At 41.1% G+C, this 17,078-nt stretch overlaps 1 protein-coding gene across 1 annotated transcript in view; it reads left to right on the top strand.

The window, feature by feature from the left end:
- Positions 1-17,078, top strand: part of LOC136864018 (discoidin domain-containing receptor 2) — a 1,053,752-nt gene that overhangs the window by 936,427 nt on the left and 100,247 nt on the right. Inside the window, exon 12 of the mRNA XM_067140517.2 lies at positions 14,664-14,827. Within this exon, the coding sequence (XP_066996618.1) occupies positions 14,664-14,827 (164 nt within the window). The remainder of the gene's footprint in view (positions 1-14,663; positions 14,828-17,078) is intronic.

Below are 17,078 nucleotides of genomic sequence, written 5' to 3'. Positions count from 1 at the left end.
AGCTTGAATTCAGGAGATACGGGATTCGAACCCCACTATCTCAGCCTTGAAGTTGGTTTTCCGTGGTTTCCCATTTTACAGCAGGAAAATGCTCTAACTTAATTAAGGCCGGCCGCTTCATTCACAGTCCTAGCCCTGTCCTGTCACATCGTCATCATAAGGCAGGTCTGTGTTGGTGCGACGGGATACAAATAGCAAAACAACAGTAATAATAATAATAATAATAATAATAATAATAATAATAATAATAATAATAATAATAATAATAATAATAATAATAATAATAATAATATTAATAATAATAATTGTTACCGTGTTTTTGTGGTAGATAGAGGTGAATGAAGGTGCGGGGCGGTGAACAGGTCTCAAGCTACGAAAGTAAAATTAATTTAAAATTTAACAAGTTTATATTTTCTTTTCAAACTCAGAAATAACAAGAATGGCAGGTACAGAGTAGCAAGGCAACAAAGAGCAACAATAGTATTTACAGGTTTTGGGCTTCGGGCCCCGAACTTCCAATTCTCGAGCAGTTAGCCCGAATTTACATGTACATATGGTTTAGCAAAGGGGCAGAAAACCCCAATCATGCCCAGGAGCACTTGCTCCGAATTACACAGTAATACCTCCTAGAGGCACGCAGAAACAAATTGCAAAAGAGCGATCCGCTCTCAAAGTTTTAAGCCTATCACAAGGCCACACCTAACTCTACTTTCAAGCTCTCTTCTAAGGACGTAAGCACAGGGGTAAAATACCCAACCTACTGAGGTCTATTAAACGATAAAAGGATAATTACATGACCTCTAAAATACCAAGTTGAGAGGAGGCGAACTGCACTCCTAATACATTTGCTTTTAAAACCTAATCTGGCTCTAGGCCACAAATGCAAGGGCTAATCCCATACTAAAGAGGTGACTTTAGAAAGAAACAAATTTACATAATGTTAAGGAAGAATAGGTTGAGAAAATAAGTTCACCTCAAAACAATATGAGTGGGAGCTCGAGAGGGTTAAGCACTCTCTATCCCAATATGTAGTTTAAAAGATAGAATAGATACAAGTTTCTTTACATTCTAAGGAAGGTTACATAATGGAAAAACTTCGGACCCGCCCCGAGAGTTAAACTGCTGAGCAAGCAAGAAAATAAGTAATTAATCGGCCATTACCTGGTTGTTGACTGCCGCCGAAGAAAGAGGCGCTTCCCGCCCCCTGCAATGTACTTTACACACGAAAAGATGGAACAGAAGTGGCGCAGAGACCCTAAAATCAGCAGTTTATATACTCTCGCGGAAAGTTCGAGGCGTTTTAGGAAGGAAAACACCCGCCCACAATCTTTTTATTGGTGGTTAAAGAAAACCCCTACACAAGATGAAGAAGAAACACATCATTGGTGGAAAATTAATTTAAGAAATTCGGGATTGGCTAAATTCAAAACAAGGGGAAAGAAAGGGTTAATATTGCCAACTTAAACAATGACTGAAAGAAATTTAGCAAAGAACAAACTTTTGAAATTAAATTTTCTCCAAAGAAAACAGTTCTTTCACTCCGCACTAGGGTGCACTATTGTTGATCTTCAGTAGTGTCCTCTAGAAGAGAAAGTTCACACTTCTTACTACAAGCAAAACAAAAATACGTCGAAAATGACACAGTTCAAAAACTCCAAAATTTCCAAGTAGTGACATCTTCTGAGAAAGTCGAAAATTAATACCGTAGATAAAGTTCAGACTTCCTCCAGCAGAGGAGTTTCAACTGGCGCAAATTTTAAATAAGCGGCGTGGAGGTGTACCGCCCGGTACAGACCTCCCCCCCCAAAGGTTCCTCCAGGGGTGACACATGAAATTTGTTTGAAAACAAGGTCCAAGTTATGATGTGGATATGAAGATTGATTGCAGAAGCATTTATCGAAATGGTTGAAATTTAGTTTGATTCAGTTTCAAAAATTCTTGTAGTAACAGCGGAAGTACTGTCTTAATGTTTGTAGAAGGTTGAATTGAGAAGGAAAACTTTAGTTTTAAAGTTGAGGAAAACATTTTCTAAGTCCGCCAGATATTGTTGTTGAATTCTCAGGTGTAGTAATTGCTGATAGTAATTGTCCATGTAGTTAATTAAATTGGATGGCCAGACCGGCTGCTGCAGCTTGTGTCCAGAGGAGGCCGCTCGGACCCCTCAAGTACCCTGAGATACCGCTCGCCCGCACTATGAGAGGAGTAGAGGTGTGAACATATACAGGCTGCGGGCCAGTAACAGGTCGTGCGCCGCACATCAGCCTAGGCCGGGAGGTGGGCTCCGGCTCGCCGTGCACATGTCGTCCTCGCTGGGGAAGAGGGGGCCCTTCCTCTATCCCAGTCGCAGCACGGCGCCGCGCGGCTGCGGGGGCACTGAAACATTAAAGCTAGGCGGCAGAATTGTTGGACCATCATCATTTTTTGAGGGCACAGGCTTTGTGGAGAGGTTGAGGGGCCAGCGGCGTGCAGAAATACATTTCCGATGCGAGCCACTGTGTTTAGTGGAGCAGGAGACGGGAGCGTGGTAATGGCCGTGGCAAGGATAGGATGGCAGTTTAACCGTGCGGGAAAGGTTTACAAAAACTTACATATGAAACAAAATATTATAGAAGGGGCAGAATGCCTTAAAAGTGAAAACTCAAAAAAAATATAACCTTTATATTCCTTTCACGATTATATGAAGCAAGTTAACCCAGAAATTACACCGGTTTCACCTGTGACAGGTGAACCGTAAATATCCTCTCGGTGGCTGGATTGTTTAATAATAATGTGACCGGCGTAAGGAAATCTAGAATGATACATGGCCCATGAAATCTGGGGGCAAGCTTGCCCGCGGGAACAAAATTCTTGACCATCACCTGGTCACCTACCTTCAAATGGGAGGGTCTCCGTCCACGATCATATCTTTCCCTAACCTTTTCATGAGAGACTTTAAGATTGGCTTTAGCCTTCTTCCAAAGATCTTTAATATTATCCGGATCTATTGTCTCGGGTAGAATGTCACTCAGAGACCAGAGGTTAGAGAGCGGCGTGTTGGGAACGAACTTGAACATCAAAGAAGCTGGAGTAAACTTGTGAGATTCATGAACCGCCGAATTCAAAGCAAAAGCTAACCAATGCAGGGACGTGTCCCACCTGGAATGATCTTCATGATGATAGGAAATAAGCGCGGACCTGAGATTACGATTAACCCGTTCAGCCAGAGATGGTTGAGGGTAATAAGCAGAAGTAGTTACATGAGAGATGGACAAGTCGAAGCAGAATTTACGAAAAAGATTTGATGTGAACGCCTTTGCATTATCAGACACAATATATTGGCACGGACCAAAAGAAGCAAAAATAGAATTTAGGCAAGTAATGGTGGACTGAGCGGTAGCCAGCTTAGTCGGAAATAACCAGGAAAAACTAGTAAAGCCATCTACGCATACAAAGATAAACTTATTAGCGTTTCCCTTAGACTGGGGGAAGGGTCCTACATAATCAATATACAGGCGTTCCATGGGGCGCGACGCTTGATGTGAAGACAAAAGGCCTACCTTGGTGTACATGGTGGGTTTACTGAGCAAACAAGATTTACAAGCTTTTACAAGTTCACGGATTTCACCGTCCATACCCTTCCAGATGAACATTTCACGAATCTTCTCACGAGTTTTAAAGATACCAAGATGCCCTCCTAATGGGGTCTCATGATAATACTTGAAGATCATAGGTACAAGAACAGCTGGAACGACAACTTTCATCATCTTATCATGCCTCGATGGGCAACATAAAACACCATTCCTCAGAACATAAGGGACCACATGTTCCCCAGAAGAAAGGGTTTCCATTATCGGAGCCAGCGTCGGATCTTCACGTTGGTATTTCTCGATATCCCTAAAAAGCATGGGAGCATCTGTTAAGATGGCATTAACACCAGATAGTATGGACTCGGGAGGTGATGAACTGTCGACCGGTTCGTGGGTCTCGACGTCGTTGGAAAACATACGGCTGAGTCCATCAGCAACAACATTTTCGGTGCCTCGGATATGCCTGACATCGAATTGGAAGGCAGAAATACGGATGGCCCAACGGGCTATACGGCCAGTACGACGCGGCCTACCTAAGGCTTGATTATCTGTCTCCAGGTCGAATTTGACATGTTCAAGATAGAGACGGAACTTTTCTAAGGCAAATAAGACTGCCAAACCTTCAAGCTCATAGATAGAATACTTGGCTTCTTGAGCCGACAAGGTCCTAGATGCACAGGCGATGGGTCGCCTCCCTAGTTCAGTCTCTTGCAGAAGGACTGCAGCTACTGCTGACGACGACGCGTCGGTTTGGACAATGAATTTCTTTGAGAAATCAGGCATAGCAAGGACAGGGGCATTACAGAGAGCTAATTTAAAATCTTCAAAAGCGGCTTGTTGAGAAGGTCCCCACTCGAATTTGATGCCTTTCCTACGAAGAAGGTTCAAGGGCGCCGCTCTATTAGCAAAGTTAGGAATGAACTTCCTGAAGAAATTCACCATTCCAATGAACCTGGCGATACCTTTGATGTCCTTAGGGGGTTTAAAATCACGGATGGCCTGTGTTCTCGAATGATCGACTGCAACACCATCAGGTGACACAATATGCCCTAGGAATGACATAGAGGGCTTAGTAAAGGCAACCTTGGACAACTTGACAGTTAACCCAGCCTTACGAAGGCGATCGAGAACTTCTCGTAGATGATCTAGATGTTCTTCAAAAGTCTCTGAAAATACGACGACATCATCCAAGTAGTGGTACAAGTACTCAAATTTGATGTCGGAGAAGACCCTATCTAGCAACCTAGTGAGTACAGCTGCTCCCGTGGGGAGCCCGAAAGGCACGCGGTTGTATTCGTATAAATTCCAGTCCGTGGCAAACGCTGTAAGATGTTTAGACTGTTCGGCTAGAGGAATTTGATTGTAGGCCTGATTCAAGTCCAGGATGGTGAAGAACTTGGCCTTACGGAACCATGAAAAACAAGAATGAAGGTCGGGAAGGGGCACAGATTGTAACACCACCTTCCGATTGAGAGCCCTATAATAAATGACAGGCCTGAAGCCCCCTGGGGTTTCGGGACTAGAAAAATAGGCGACGAATACGCCGACTTAGAGGGCCTAATAATACCATCCTTCAACATCTGATCGATGATTTCTTTCAGAGCCTTTATTTTAGGTGGAGATAGCCTATAAGGTGGAAAACGGACAGGAATCGAATCCGTGACCTCAATTTTGTATTCGATAAGGTCAGTAACACCAAGAGTATCAGAGAACACCTCTGGAAACGACTGACACAACTTACGAATACTCCTCAGGTAGATGTCTAAGGTCTAATAACATCTCATCCTGGGTAGGCGAAATAGATGAACATGGTACAGAATTACATTTCAATAATGGGATTTTACAATTAAACGCAAATTTGAAAGAGCACGACCTACTCTGGAGATCGAGCACAAGACCAGTGTAGGAAATGAAGTCAGCTCCCAATATAATGGGGCAAGACAAGTGCTTGGCCACAAACAATTTGATTTTCCATGTAAATTTAAAAATACGAATTTTGACCTGTAAAGAACCTAGAATTTCTAATGGGGATGAATTAGCCGAAACATATTGAACAGGAGATGAGTCATAGTCAGGTAGTTTACAAACAGATTGCAATTTTGCATACCATTCGGCCGAAATAATAGAACAAACACTGCCTGAATCTAATAGAGCTGTTATAGGTTCGTTATTTACCTCAATTTTGAGAAAGGGGACCGGTGCGGGGGTATCCGCCGCAATCCTAAGACACTCTTTAGGGCATTCAAAAGATGAATTTGAAGACTGATCGTTCCCTGAATTTTCGACCTGTTTACCAGGGGCTGAGCCTCGGGAAGAAGGATTAGTCGACTCAGCCAAAGCCACTAGTCATTTTTTATTATTGGCATTGGTGGAATTTACACCGGAAGTTGAGCAGGAGGGGGTGCTATTTGAATTTGGGCAATTCTTGGCGATATGTGAGAAAGCCTCACATTTAAATCAGCCTTGTGATGAACCAGCTCCATTATTTGCCCTACTAGATTTGATCAATGGACACTTGTTCCGCAGATGGTCAGGCGACCCGCAAGCGTAACATTTACGAGGAGTGACTGATCGGCGAGGTGGAGGCCGAGTATTACTAAAGGAAGGTGGGGGTTTCTTCGCGACACGCAAGGAATCGGCGTATCTAACCCCTTCCTCTGAAACGGCCAATGCTTCAAGTTCCGAGAAGGTTTGCGGGCACGCCGCGAAACACAAATATGACCTATAGGATGGTGAAATTCCTTCTACAATAGCCTGTACAATCTGGTCTTCAGGAAAATGAAGAGCAAACACCCTAGTATAAAATTTAATATCTTGGATAAAGTCTGCCAAGTTTTCATCCAAACGCTGTACAAGATAATAGTACTTCTGAATAAGGGAGGACCTGGCCCTAGCCGGGATGAAGTTAGCTAGCAAGTGGGCGTGGAAATCCTCAATAGATGATTGCTCGGCAATGGCTCTTACTATTTTGTCAGAGAGAATGCCAATTGCATAGGGATAGATAATTTGCAACATTTGACATGGAGAAAGAGAAAACACAAGGGCATGATCCTGAAATTCAACTAAAAATCTTAAAAAGGAAATTACTTCACTGGTGGTATTAACGGAAAACTTAGAGATACCTCTGAGCAACATTGCCAATGGATGAGGCAAACTGCAGAACCCGGGTGACATAGTAGGTAAAGGTTTCAGTGGCAAGGAAGTTAATTCAGAACGTACATTATTTAATGAGTTACGGCGTTCAGACTCGTCCAATGGGGCAGAGGTTGTTTGAGCAGTGATGGTTTTCCTATTTACTTCTCCCTTAGGAGGCTCTTCCTCGCTACCTACATTCACTGTGGGGGGTAGATCGCTTTTGGGAGGAACCTCCCCAGTTAACAATTGAGTGAGCTTGCTAGATAATTCAGAAATATTTTCAAGCAGCGTACTAGCTTCCTTCTTCTGAACGTCATTCAACTTTAGAGACAACAGATCGTTAACTCTATTTGAAAAATGAAACAGCCTGGCTTGCACACGCTTAATCTGATTAGGAGAAGGATCATTTTCATCAAAAAAACTAACTACAGCTGCTAGCCCAGTAATATTCTCGACGATCGTGGAAAGAGAGTCGTCAATTTCTTTCTCTCCCAAGGTGGGGATGGAAATGGGCAAATCAAGGGACTCTCTAAGCTTATTTGTGTCTACTGCAACCGTGCCTCCAGATTGCACATTTCTGATAGTTAACTCATAGATCAACTCCTCTTTGCGCAAATAGTTAAGATGGAGAACATCGCGAGGGCCGGGCATGATGACAGAACAATTTTGAAAAACTCAAAAAATTCCAGCAACTGAGAAAATGGTTAGAGTTCGGAACAAACAATGTTTAGCCGTCAAAAGGGGCTAAATTGAGACCCATTCAACCACGCTCTGCTACCACTTGTTACCGTGTTTTTGTGGTAGATAGAGGTGAAAGAAGGTGCGGGGTGGTGAACAGGTCTCAAGCTACGAAAGTAAAATTAATTTAAAATTTAACAAGGTTATATTTTCTTTTCAAACTCAGATATAACAAGAATGGCAGGTACAGAGTAGCAAGGCAACAAAGAGCAACAATAGTATTTACAGGTTTTGGGCTTCGGGCCCCGAACTTCCAATTCTCGAGCAGTTAGCCCGAATTTACATGTACATATGGTTTAGCAAAGGGGCAGAAAACCCCCATCATGCCCAGGAGCACTTGCTCCGAATTACACAGTAATACCTCCTAGAGGCACGCAGAAACAAATTGCAAAAGAGGGATCCGCTCTCAAAGTTTTAAGCCTATCACAAGGCCACACCTAACTCTACTTTCAAGCTCTCCTCTAAGGACGTAAGCACAGGGGTAAAATACCCAACCTACTGAGGTCTATTAAACGATAAAAGGATAATTACATGACCTCTAAAATACAAAGTTGAGAGGAGGCGAACTGCACTCCTAATACATTTGCTTTTAAAACCTAATCTGGCTCTAGGCCACAAATGCAAGGGCTAATCCCATACTAAAGAGGTGACTTTAGAAAGAAACAAATTTACATAATGTTAAGGAAGAATAGGTTGAGAAAATAAGTTCACCTCAAAACAATATGAGTGGGAGCTCGAGAGGGTTAAGCACTCTCTATCCCAATATGTAGTTTAAAAGATAGAATAGATACAAGTTTCTTTACATTCTAAGGAAGGTTACATAATGGAAAAACTTCGGACCCGCCCCGAGAGTTAAACTGCTGAGCAAGCAAGAAAATAAGTAATTAATCGGCCATTACCTGGTTGTTGACTGCCGCCGAAGAAAGAGGCGCTTCCCGCCACCTGCAATGTACTTTACACACGAAAAGATGGAACAGAAGTGGCGCAGAGACCCTAAAATCAGCAGTTTATATACTCTCGCGGAAAGTTCGAGGCGTTTTAGGAAGGAAAACACCCGCCCACAATCTTTTTATTGGTGGTTAAAGAAAACCCCTACACAAGATGAAGAAGAAACACATCATTGGTGGAAAATTAATTTAAGAAATTCGGGATTGGCTAAATTCAAAACAAGGGGAAAGAAAGGGTTAATATTGCCAACTTAAACAATGACTGAAAGAAATTTAGCAAAGAACAAACTTTTGAAATTAAATTTTCTCCAAAGAAAACAGTTCTTTCACTCCGCACTAGGGTGCACTATTGTTGATCTTCAGTAGTGTCCTCTAGAAGAGAAAGTTCACACTTCTTACTACAAGCAAAACAAAAATACGTCGAAAATGACACAGTTCAAAAACTCCAAAATTTCCAAGTAGTGACATCTTCTGAGAAAGTCGAAAATTAATACCGTAGATAAAGTTCAGACTTCCTCCAGCAGAGGAGTTTCAACTGGCGCAAATTTTAAATTAGCGGCGTGGAGCTGTACCGCCCGGTACAATAATAATAATAATAATAAAAACATGAACGATACTGCAGTGCTTGAATATCCTCGCCAACAACAGTTTGAATCATGTGAAACTTACGAGCATTGTACTATGCATGCAACTACTAATATTTCGGAGTCCTGTAATTTTACATTTTTGGCTAATACAAATACAGATTTATTTCGCACAAAACTATGAATGTGAGGTGTGCTAAGGATACTATTCTGCTTTAGTGTGAGATCAAGTTCTAAATTTACTCCTCGATGAGCATTATCTTGTGTTTGTGAAAATGCATTCCTAAAATTATTATTATTATTATTATTATTATTATTATTATTATTATTATTATTATTATTGGTACTAGTAGTAGTAGTAGTAGTAGTAGTAGTAGTAGTAGTAGTAGTAGTAGTAGTAGTTGTTGTTGTTGTTGTACTAGTGGTGGTGGTAGTAATACTATCAATTAGATAGGCCAAAACAAGAGATCTCGTGAGCCGTCTTATAATGCAATGTTATGAGTAGTTCACTGCATAGAAGGAAGAAAAGAAGGCAGAATAAAGGAGGTGAAATAAATTGTATGTTCAAAAAGTAAAGTGTGACATAAAGCGTTTTGTGAGCCACTGGGTTTTTTTGCTAGGGGCTTTACGTCGCACCGACACAGTTAGGTCTTATGGCGACGATGGGATAGGAAAGGCCTAGGAGTTGGAAGGAAGCGTCCGTGGCCTTAATTAAGGTACAGCCCCAGCATTTGCCTGGTGTGAAAATGGGAAACCACGGAAAACCATCTTCAGGGCTGCCGATAGTGGGATTCGAACCTACTATCTCTCGGATGCAAGCTCACAGCCGCGCGCCTCTACGCGCACGGCCAACTCGCCCGGTAGCCACTGGTTTAAATCAAAGCGAGAGAACATATCGTCGATGAAGAAACCAATTCTCGTATGTCCATTGCTCTTCCTATCTATAATTTTCCTTAAATCTTGTCACGACTCCCAGCCACATATGGTTATGCAGTCCATCAGAACAATCTTTTCGGTGTTTTCATGTGACTAATATCACGCAACATGGACTGACATCTTTTGTTCGGAGGAAACAACTGATCGGTCTTCACTGTCTGCTATTTTGTTATGTTTCTCTTCATAAAAATGTTGTACCGGTCAAATTGAATATATTTATATTCCGGTCATCATCATCATCTTCATCATCATCATCCGCTGTGATCAGTCATTATTTTCAATCATTCAATAGGTTAGAATGAAGGTGGTTATTATGAGGTTGGGTGTGGTAGATGGAACAATGTGTAATTTGTTCTGTTAGTAAAATGACCCTTGATGAATAATAATTGACCAGAATACATGCATCCCTCACAGCGGAGAACACAATACGATAATTCCCAGTAGCCAACTAACCAGCGGCCGGCAGTTTTTCTATTAACTTATTGTCCGTGTCCCACCCCTTCCTAAATGGAGACAATATGTTAAACGCGAGCGGGAAGAATCATCCTCTGGTATTTGCTAACTATTGCCACAGGCACTATAGATTAAAAATTAGTTTGCATCGACTGTGCGAGCTCAATGTTCCGAAATGATAAAATAGCGTTATTTAATTTGTGTAACATAATAATTCTTCCGCCATAAAGATAATTACATGGTATATATAATAGTTTATCCACGTTATAAATGACCCTTTTTAGATTAATTTGATAATGCCAGACTGAGTAGTTCAGACTAATAGAGCGCTCTGGGTTTCTGAGCCCGAGCCGGTGAGTTCGATCCCTGCTCAGTCCGGTAGTATTTGAAGGTGCTCAAATACGCGAGTGCGGTAAAACATGTCTGCTGGGCAAAACCCGGGCATTTCCAAAAACTGTACGCATAGTTAAGTGGTTAAATGGGTTGTGAAGCTATTAGAGATTATGCAAAGCAAGCAACAAAATTATTGCACTTTTGAAATTAACGTAACAAGGATTTTATTTTTGACCTGATTTTACAGTTACGCAGTCATGCTCTGTTAGGGACAGCAGTCTTGTATTTGATACCTTGCGTGCTGATCGTGAATACCCGTGATTATCTAACGAAACGAATCGCAAGAAAATGATTGAATGATTGTTAAATCGATTACTTACTCATGATTCTTTAACTTCGGAAATAGTACCGTATGGAAAGTACTTCCTGTATAAATAATTTCTTCCTCTTCTTGGCCCTTTTCAAAATTAGTTATGGTCAATACTATACGTTGATTAATCCCAATTTTACGGGCGGAAGCTTTCCTTGATCACAATCCTATGTAAAATACGGTTTCACAATTACGTGTTTTTCTATTAGTTGTCAGTGTGATATGTTTTATGCAAACGCAGATATGTATTAAGACAAGCACGAAGAACACGCCCGAAACCCCCTGGTAGAGGAAGTAACCAAGTACATCTAATATCCCCGGCTCCACAATCGAACACGTGGCCCTCTGAACCGAAGGACACTACGCTGATATATCAGTCAACGAACCCGTTCTTACAAAATATTTCTGAATACATGAACTATATTAGCTAAAGCACAGATCGATTTCTAGTGAGATGTAGAGTTTAAAGTGCATTTCGTTTTCTGAAATGATCTACAATAAACCTGTTATTTTAATCGTCTTATTCTTGCCTCCGACAATATGACAAACATCGGAGGTAAGAGTGACTCTAGGTATATAATATCTTACGCAGCTTAGTCCCTTTATGAATGGTGTAACGATTTCACTCACAGGTTTGGTGGGCTTGCCAAACATATGTGTTTGGCTCGGTGAAGATTACAACGGGAAACAACATCTCTCCTCATTTCCCTGTTTCACTTCTTCAACGACGGCTAAGCTGTCTGTGACCGGTGATGGTTGAGTTAATGGGGAGTGATTCAACATTTGGACCTTCACATATAATAAGGCTCCATTGGCTGTATCCTAGAATCTTCTTCACAGTTATCACGGCATTAGTACGTCCGTTCTGCTGGAAGTAATTTTCATATACATGCGTATAATTTTGGACAACAAAAGTTCATAATGGGACATTGAAATATTCCATTTAAGCATCGAATGAAATCTTATGTGGTTCTCCTGGCTACCTGTAGTATTAGTAATAGGAAACATTAAGATATTCCGTAGAAAATCTCTCCTGCAGAGTTAGAACTGCCACAAAGGCAATTGTTGGGCCCGCCTGGTGTTAACGCACACTACTAGACTGTATATAAATACCATCCGAAGAAGTAATTCGCCAGGTGTCAATGTTACACGTAGCAGTAAGATGAATTTCTGTTGAAACTGGATTACATTAAGTTGAGCATAAATACTGTGTCCGTCCATACACGGAAACAGTGTGACGTGACTATATTTTTTTCCTATTCTCTTGTATATTTTATATATTGCCGCACATTCCCATCGTGAACATGCCAAATCACTGGTCACTTTAAGCGATGAAGTGATGTTCCGAGGAAAGAAATATATTCTGCAGAGATTATGTAGAACCAGGATAAAGACATTGTTCAGTTACACAGAACTCAAACTTAATTGCCAGCGACTTTACTTCGATGCACAAGGATATTAACTGAGCTAGTTTCACATGTTCATTGTGTGAACAGTTGAAAGAATAGTAGAATTGCGTCGACCATTGATAACCAGTGACCGAGCAAGTGTCAGTGCGGTTTGGATCACGTAGCTGTCGGCTTGCATTCGAGAGGAAGTGGGTTTGAACCCCTGAAGATTGTTTTCCGCGGTTTCCCATTTTTCCAACTGGCAAATGCCGGGACTGTGCCCTAATTAAGACCACGGTCACTTCCTTTCAACTCCTAGCCCTTCCATATCCCATCGTCGCCATAAGACCTATCTGAGTCGGTGTGATGTAAAGCAACTTGTAAAAGAAAAGAAAAAAAAGTTACCCAGTGATAGTAATTCTCATTCAAGAGTATTCTATGTGCAAGGATTGAACAGGAAGGTTAAGAAAATTCTCTTCAACATAAATACCCCGTCTCTCTTACATTCTTTATTATTATTGTTACCGTGTTTTTGTGGTAGTTATGCGTGAAAGAAGGTGCGGGGTGGTGAATAGGTCTCAGGCTACGAAATTAAAGTGAATTTAAAATTTAACAAGGTTATATTTTCTTTTCAAAATCAAGAAATAACAAACATGGCAGGTACAGAGTAGCAAGGCAACAAAAGTACAATTACAGTATTTACAGGATTTGGGCTTCGAGCCCCGCGATCACAATCCTTGAGCAATTAGCTCAGTTTTACCCCAAACACAAGTGTCAACAGAGGGGCAGAGAACCCCATTCATGCCTAGGAGCACTTGCTCCAAAATACACAGTAAGGCCTCCTTGAGGCGCGCAGAAAACAAAATTTTCAGAAAAAGAGCAACTTGCTCTCAAAATTCAGGCCTGTCAAAGGCCCCACCTAATTCCACTTTCAAGCTGTCCTTTCAGGACATATACACAGGGGTAAAATACCCAACCTACTGAGGTCTGTTAAATGACAAGAAGGTTAATTACATGACCTCTAAAATAACAATTTGAGAGGAGGCGATCTGCACTCCTAATACACTTGTTTTTAAAACCTAATCTGGCTCTAGGCCACTAATGCAAGGGCTAATCCCATACTACAGAGGTGACTTTAGAAAAGAACAATTTGCTTTACGTTAACGAAGAATAGGTTGAGAAAAATAAGTTCACCTCAAAACAATATGATTGGGAGCTCGAGAGGGTTAAGCACTCTCTATCCCGATATGCAGTTTAAAAGATGGAATAGATACAAGTTTCTTTACATTTTAAGGAAGGTTACATAATGGAAAAACTTCGGACCCGCCCCGAGAGTTAAACTGCTGAGCAAGCAAGAAAAGAAGTAATTAATAGGCCATTACCTGGTTGTTGACTGCCGCCGAAGAAAGAGGCGCTTCCCGCCCCCTGCTATGTACTTTACACACGAAAAGATGGAACAGAAGTGGCCCGGAGACCCTAAAATCAGCAGTTTATATACTCTCGCGGAAAGTTCGAGGCGTTAGGGGAATGAGAACACCCTCCCACAAACTCTTTATTGGGTAGGATACAGCAACATATTCAAGTTGGGGGAAGATACATCCGATTGGTCAGAAATTAATGAAAGAAATTCGGGATTGGCTAAATTTAAAACAAGGGGAAAGAAAGGGTTAATATTGCCAACTTAAACAATGACAGAAGGAAATTTAACAAAGAACAAACTTTTGGAATTAAATTTTCTCCAAAAGAACAGTTCTTTTTCTTCGCACTAGGGTGCACTATTGTAGTTCTTCAGTAGTGTCCTCTAGAAGAGAAAGTTCACACTTCTTACTACCGGTAAAACAAAAATACATCAAAAGTGGCACAGTTCAAAAACTCCAAACTTTCCAAGTAGTGACATCTTCCGAGAAACTTGAAAATTAATACCGTCGATAAAGTTCAGACTTCCTCCAGCAGAGGAGTTTCAATTGGCGCACATTTTAAATTAGCGGCGTGGAGGTGTACCGCCCGGTACAATAATAATAATAATAATAATTATTATTATTATTGTTATTATTATTATTATTATTATTATTATTATTATTATTACTAACCAACTAGTATTATTATTCTCTAATTAAAAATGAGCTGAGACATATAAAGTAATATATCTGCAAAAAAGGCGGATATCTTGATGTTAATTAGAGTTGTTACACCCCTCTGTGCTCTTGTTCCAGATACTTCTTACGACTATGCGGTGCCTGAAATGGGAACAATGCCTCTACTTAGTCCAGAGACAACTCTACCACTTCCGGCTGTGAGTACGAGTGACAAAGACAGTGTCTTCTCCAAGGGCTCCTCTTCAAAAGGCAGCAAGGGTGAAGATTCCAAGGGCAAGAAAGTAAGGAAAATTATCATTGCTATGCCATATTATATCTACGTGTACTGTTTGAATATGTGAGCATAATTTGATCCGTGGTTAGTCAGACGTAAAGAAACCAAGTGAACGTCCAGGTAATCAACTAATCATGTTTCTTAGCGTTGGTGTCTATAAGAACAGTACCAACCTGAGGTAATTGAGAAAAGGTTGAGAAAAAGAATGTGTCTATATCAACTGGTTCATAAAGTATGATTAACTGCTGGGTGATTCAGTATGTTCTTAATAATCGGGTAAACAGTTACCCGTGCTCAACAACCTGTGGAATACGTGAAGAAAATAAAGCTATATATAAACCAACCATATTATATTACGAACAAAAGTACCATCTAAATGAAACTGAAGTCAACGGATTAATGGTTGGAGCATATTGTACAATTTCCTCCTCCTATACAAGCGCGTGCAAAATCATCATCATCATCATCATCATCATCATCTGTTTACCCTCCAGGTTCGGTTTTTCCCTCGGACTTAGCGAGGGATCCCACCTCTACCGCCTCAAGGGCAGTGTCCTGGAGCTTCAGACTCTTGGTCGGGGGATACAACTGGGGAGTATGACCAGTACCTCGCCCAGGCGGCCTCACCTGCTATGCTGAACAGGGGCCTTGTGGAGGGATGGGAAGATTGGAAGGGATAGACAAAGAAGAGGGAAGGAAGCGGCCGTGGCCTTAAGTTAGGTACCATCCCGGCATTCGCCTGGAGGAGAAGTGGGAAACCACGGAAAACCACTTCGAGGATGGCTGAGGTGGAAATCGAACCCACCTCTACTCAGTTGACCTCCCGAGGCTGAGTGGACCCCGTTCCAGCCCTCATACCACTTTTCAAATTTCGTGGCAGAGCCGGGAATCGAACCCGGGCCTCCGGGGGTGGCAGCTAATCACGCTAACCACTACACCACAGAGGCGGACCGCGTGCAAAATACTCGGTTTAAATAATGTGGCCCTCGCCAAGATTGCTTGTACAGCACTCAAGTGCTCAGATGCATACTACGGAATTATTTATATGCTTTATAGTCGTTTCTAATTTGAGTCGTATTTATTCTATGCTATAATTCTTGCTAATGGTATTAAGGAATGAAATTTCATGATTTGATTTCATTTGTGGATTTGAATATTTGTAAATCTATGCAGCAATTTGGAAACATTAATTTTCTGAATTTTATGCTTGAAGACTTTGTAAAGTTAATTATGCCCCTCTGGAAGCCTTTTGAAGCGATAGTAATAAATATAACTTTGTCAAGTTCGAAATAAAGTATATCCTTACAATTAAGTACTTCATTCGAGTTAGCCCATATTATTTTATGGACCTCATGTCGAGGTTGCAGGGAGACAAATAACCTCGGATCGTTATGGTGTACATCATTCGCCTTGATAAAGAATATTATAATGTATTTGAAACGTCGGCAACTTATACGCAAGGTACATAAAACACCGACACGGTCCAACTTGGACGATAAACGTAATCGTAGTTTAACAGACTGTTCAATTGACAGTTTAGAAAATCTCCAGAGAAAGTTTGTCGAATTCAGTAGGATGTGCTAATAGAAAGAGGAAATCGGAGAACGCAATTAAAGTATTCTCTTGGAATTCATTCAAGTGTTATGTCTCATTGGTAGAGAAATTTTTTAATATCTAACGTCCACATATGTGCTTACAGCACGAAGAGATGCCACGTTGCTTGAGATTCGCTTTTAAGGAGGATTTTAAAGCCATTATCTGCATGCATAGGACTGTCGTATTTTGAACACCGTGTAATTCCCATCGCTAAGCATAAGAGACGAAACCCTAACAAATTACGCCACCCACTTAACGGAGGCAAAAGCATTACAGGAAGTAGAGAATTCTGAGGGGATTATATGTTTTATTTGGTGGTCGGGCACAACGACGAGAGTCATTCTTTGTCAGGGAGTCCATGGAGCATGCTTCTTTTTCATCACTTAATCATTTTATTGATATATGTAAATCCGTCTTCGTAACGAGCTACAAAGGAGTGAAAGGTAAAAGTTTCCACTATTTACATCCTCGGCACTATGAGCTGGAGTACTTAGCCCTGTTCTCGTCGGCCTTCTCTCCCACTAATTGTTATGGTATTCATGTTTGCTGTATTCTAAGAGGACCCTAGGAAAATCTGCCTTTCCAGAATTGAAAGTATCGTTTCTAAATTCATAAATAGCTCAATCCTGGTTCTTTTCGATGAAACAAGTCGTCCTTTTACC

The sequence above is a fragment of the Anabrus simplex genome, chromosome 2 (assembly GCF_040414725.1).
Source record: "Anabrus simplex isolate iqAnaSimp1 chromosome 2, ASM4041472v1, whole genome shotgun sequence".
In the NCBI taxonomy this organism is placed as follows: Eukaryota; Metazoa; Arthropoda; class Insecta; order Orthoptera; family Tettigoniidae; genus Anabrus; species Anabrus simplex.
This window is presented reverse-complemented; position numbering and strand designations above follow the sequence as displayed.